This window comes from Dendroctonus ponderosae, unplaced genomic scaffold (assembly GCF_020466585.1).
Source record: "Dendroctonus ponderosae isolate FM_Combo_2020 unplaced genomic scaffold, Dpon_F_20191213v2 Dpon_F_20191213_1, whole genome shotgun sequence".
In the NCBI taxonomy this organism is placed as follows: Eukaryota; Metazoa; Arthropoda; class Insecta; order Coleoptera; family Curculionidae; genus Dendroctonus; species Dendroctonus ponderosae.
The window spans coordinates 58,769,386-58,774,416 of record NW_026017110.1 but is presented as its reverse complement, the minus strand read 5'-3'; the positions used below and the strand labels follow the sequence as shown (position 1 = coordinate 58,774,416).

At 35.4% G+C, this 5,031-nt stretch overlaps 1 protein-coding gene across 3 annotated transcripts in view; it reads left to right on the top strand.

Moving 5' to 3' along the window:
- The window catches only part of LOC109532951 (hemicentin-1), a 111,893-nt gene that overhangs the window by 84,099 nt on the left and 22,763 nt on the right, over positions 1 to 5,031 (top strand). For all 3 annotated transcript variants that reach the window (XM_048670596.1, XM_048670595.1, XM_019898106.2), the window contains 2 exons: positions 1,589 to 1,775; positions 3,033 to 3,192. In XM_048670596.1, coding sequence (XP_048526553.1) covers positions 1,589 to 1,775; positions 3,033 to 3,192 — 347 coding nt within the window. The remainder of the gene's footprint in view (positions 1 to 1,588; positions 1,776 to 3,032; positions 3,193 to 5,031) is intronic.

Below are 5,031 nucleotides of genomic sequence, written 5' to 3'. Positions count from 1 at the left end.
GATGGTGGAAAACACCGAAACGTTTTTTTAATTGATAAATAGACAATAAATGACTGAAGAACCCAGGATTTGATTTTAATTTGGAATTGAAACACTTGAGTTCAATCAATTAGCTTCCAGCCTCAAGTTGTTCCCAATTAAACTTTATTCGTTCAGCAGCAGTTGTAAAATACATTTTGGTCATTAAATGATTTGCTGTCTTGGAACAATAAGATAAATCTCACTTTCACTTACAGGGACATTAATTTGTAACCTCAGGGGCAAGTAGGAAACCACTGCTTTAATAAACAAGAAATTAATTGTATAGCCAGTCATTCCTACAACTGGATTAATTAAGTTAATTAGTCACAAAGGTAAATTAAGGGGTAATATGCAAGGATCCGTTTATGCTGATAATTTTGATTAATGTTCGTGTTCTTGAAACTGCTTGCTTAGCACCATATATATGCTTAGGATAAACAATGTTTTCCTGATTTTTTGGTTCTCTTGAATAAATAATTTAAGTTGAGCAGCCCTTCAAAACGATTGTTGAAAAACCGCAGTCCCAGATGCGATTTTCCCCCAAAACCCAAATTGATGTTTAACAAATTGTCACTGGAAAAATGCAATTTATTTGTTCCGGCCACCATGTTTATTAGAAAATTTAAAGTCTCTCCAATTCCCTCCAACATTGTTTTTCTGTTAAATGGAACGTTCTATAAATATTCTTGGAAATGGTCGAACCGTTTAACTTCTCGGAACTTGGCACTTGTACAAAGCCTGAATTAATCCCGCAAGGGTTATATGAAATTTTGTATACGACCTGCTGGTCACATTGAAACTTGGATGAAAACATAACAATGATAGATTTTTACCTATCTGCTGCTGATGCATGTAGTGAGTTCCATTCCACTTTTCAATTGTGCGAGCTTTGATGGAATAGATTTACGAATATTTTTAATAATCCACCAAAAATCGCTGTAGCTGCCAATTTGGCTTGGCATCCAACTGGAATCTATTCGGAAATTTTGCGTCCACCGACATTGATATTTGAACCTTCAATTGCGATTTATTAATTTGAGATTTGTAACTGGATATTGCCGTTGTAAATCATAGATTTCTGAATTTTAACAGCAATTCTGTCAATCAAAAAAAAAAGAAACAACTGATACATTTTACCCCATGTGCTTGAAGAAAACCGAGACGAGCATCTACGTGTTAAGTGAAAAGAAGGTCATAAGTGAATATGTTTTTTGCTTGTCCTGTCCGGAAATGTGGGAAGAGCAATAAATCATATGTTTGTGGTTTTGTGTGTATATGTGTGCGGCTACCTATAATCAAGCCCATTATTTTGGCACTACACTACATCAATCACCTTCACATCATCTCTACTTGAAGCAGATAGTTCAAGTGCTTCTGAAACATCGCACCTAATTAATGACATGCTAATTGAACATCTCTCTTTCTCAATGCAAAATTGACTGCAGTTTTTTTTATCAGTTAATGTATTTTTAATTTAACATTTAATTAACAAACAAAAGTTTTTCAAGTTTACCTATTCGCGCCTGACGCTATGGGTTTAATTAATAATAATTATGTTATTTTTCAGAATCGATTCAAGCAGACATTCCAACAGCACCGCCCGAAATGGGATCAACTTTAAGTATGGAAGTGACAACAATAACAGCCACAAGTACCCAGGAACAATATCAACAACCACCACCAACTCCTAACCCAGTCAGGCATGACACCAAAATTGAACTTGGAGCGACGAATATTACTAAATATCACCATAAGTAAGAAGAACAATTTTTAATTATTTATATTATATAATGTTTGAGTCCAGAAGTAGCTCTTCCCTACGGTTTATCAACTTTTTGCACTACACACTTTGAACCAAGAAAGCTGATGTGAAATAAAGCAGTCCTGTGATCCACACTGTTTTGTGATAAAGCTCTTTTCCTGGAGAGCGCTTTGATGTGCTGATAGTTCAAATATTGTTCTCTTCTGGGAGGTCAATCAAAAAACGATATTTTGAAACTGTGTATTATGTTCAATTGATTAGAGTGCATTTATAATTCGAACTGTAAAATACCGTTTTTTTATTTCATTTGTTACCATTGTTGACTTGCGAATGAAACAATAGGTATTTTCGTAATCAAAGATAGAATGGATATTTTACTATTTAAATTCATCTAAAACGGTGCGGTTTTCAGTAAAAACATGTTTTTTTATTACGCATTTCGATTTACATCAAATTCTTTATGAGTAATGGCAAAATTCGATTTTTTAAATCAAAAATGCTAAAAGACTGTACGAAAACTTAAAATTTTGCATCAGCGTGGACATTTCGATTTCGAAAAAATCAATCATCAATCCGCGGCGTTTTACGTACTTCAATCGGTTTCAATCCAACACCGTTTCTATACAGTTCTTCTTCGGCAGATTGTGACAATTTGATTAAAAACATGCGTTAATAAAATTAAAACTCCGTTTAACTCGGTTGACAAGTAATAGGAAAAGGACAATTGCTGCGTCACTGCCACAAAGCTTGGGACAGACTATAGTGTGCATTTTAAAAGGCATTGGTGCAGCAACTCTCTTTTGTGAGAGAGGCGAAATGGAAAAATGCATTTATGCGGCTAGTCCATGCTCTACAAGGGAACTACGAATTGCTAAATCGCCGCTCTTTCGCATCTGTTCTTGTAGTAATCTGTGAGATTACAGCGGAGGAAAAATTATGAAAAGTTAACTTATTGGCCAATTTAACTGTACTGTCGTGATGGGAACAGTGAAAAATCATGAAACGTCATAAGTTTAAATCAGCGAGTGGCAAATACATTTGTAACTGCGGAAAAAAAATAATAATTAACTTTTTGACAGATTTAAGGGTGCTATGGTGATTGAAAGACAAATATATTTACTAACATACTAAAATTGGTCATTTAAACTCAATTTCCATTGAGAAAATCTTGCTGTCCCGTGGTTATAAAAAGATAAATCATTCATGTATTGACAGAGCTGAGTGATATAAGATCGTTTTTTCCTTTCAGTTTTGGGCATCTAAATAGGAGCAAACCACATTTTCCAATGCCAGGCTCTCGATTCGCCGGGCCTTTTTTTGAAGAAGGATCGGAAGTGACTAATGTCACTGCTCGAGTTGGATCAACCATAAATCTTGAATGTCGTATAGGACTTCTTGGCGACAAAACTGTATGTAAATCTCCAAATGTTCTTACTCTACTTTTTAATTTTAAACCGCTTCCGAGTTAACTCGCACCTGACTTTTCAATTTTTAACAAATTGTTCCCAAAGACAATTTATTTTCCAGCTATCACTGACACAAATTGGAATTCTGGCAAGAAACGTTTAAAACTTTATTGATTGATTATTGGTGGCGGTGAATCAGCTAATTTATTTTTTGAAAATAAAACCAATTTAATCCAGCACCTAAATTTGCTTCAATAAGTAGCTTTCGAGTATACGAATTGCATTGTTCGGATGTTCTCGATTCCGGAAGCACATTATGAAACATATTCCAGTTTAACTTCGCTTTTCGTACATAAAGGAACCGGAAACGGCGATCTTGCATGCATTTAACAAAAACCTAGTTAAACAGTGTTACTGGACAACAAAAGAAACTACTTTAGATAAGGGCGCTGGAAATAGTTTCTTTATATAAACTCTGGCATTACTTTTTCGGAATTTCCTGAAGTGTAAATAAAGAACCGAAAAGATTGCCCGACTGTGTAGCTTTCATCGATTTTTTCCACACAAAAACTAACAAGAGCTTAAACAGTATCTATTAATATGCACAAGCAATATACGGCAATAAACCAAAAGAGCACATAAAGAAATCGTATTCGACAAAGCTCAACTTTCAGTACCATATGATACACATGAATTATTCGCAGTAGTGAATATGCAGAATTTATGGATAATGGATAGTGAAGCGGCTCACTCTATCGCCACTTCCACCTTTTCAGCCTCGTCGAGGCGTTAAAATGTTTCTATATAAAAAAGATATTATTTACCAATTATCCCTGCCAAAGACTTCCGAAATTAATTCACTTCTTTATTACATAAACTTGAAATGTTTCCGGAAGGGTTTCGCGAATAATCCTGCGCAAATACATATTTCTGAATATCATCGTTGTGTTGAAAGTGTTACTCCCTATCAGACTAAAAGTCGTGGATAATTCAGATCAAGAAAATCACGATTTTACTGGCGCAGTTTCTTGAGCAAAATTCGGGGATATATCTTTGTGCAAAGAACCGACTGTTCATTTCATGATCTAACGGAATAGGGAGGTTTTTTCGTTTGACCTTTTTGTATTAGCCCGTCACAATTAGAACAATTGAACAAGCGATGGCTGAAACACAAACAACATTAGGAAGGGAGTTAGAAAAGAAATAGCCAAGAAAAAACAACTTTGCCTCTAATTAAATCCAATTTAATGCAGTGCGTGTCAGCAAGCCATAGGGAGCATTTTCTTTGTAGGAAATAACATTAATTTATTAAGCTTGAATTGGAGCTTCAATTGTGGCGACAGCATTAGTAGCATAGGTTAAACTTGTTAAATAAATGGAAAAGCTGATAAGAACCGGTTGATTTATGGCATTTGGTGATTATTAAAGCGTGATTTTGCACGGGATATTGGGAAAGAGAAGAATTTCTGCATTAGGTTGAAGTTAATACAACATGGTTAAAAGAGATAGCCTTTCGGGGCCAGTACGAGAATCTGGTGAGTTTTTAGGGATTTTAACCCGTCGTTGAAAATAACTTTGCTCATCTGGAAACTATTTTCCACGCCAGGCCTAAAAGCCCGAAAACTCATCAGTTTTACCCGCTGATCGCGATAGCCTGGACCAGGGGCGGATCCAGCTTTAAAGTCGTCAGGGGGGGGGTTATGTAGAAAAAATACAATATTTTGTTATCTGTGAAATTAGAAAAATGATCATCGTTTTGTGCAAGGGTGGCGCAAGATTATTGCAAAATTTCATGTTTTCCGTCCCGTTTTGCATGTTTCTCGGAAGCAAAATGAGCAAGAA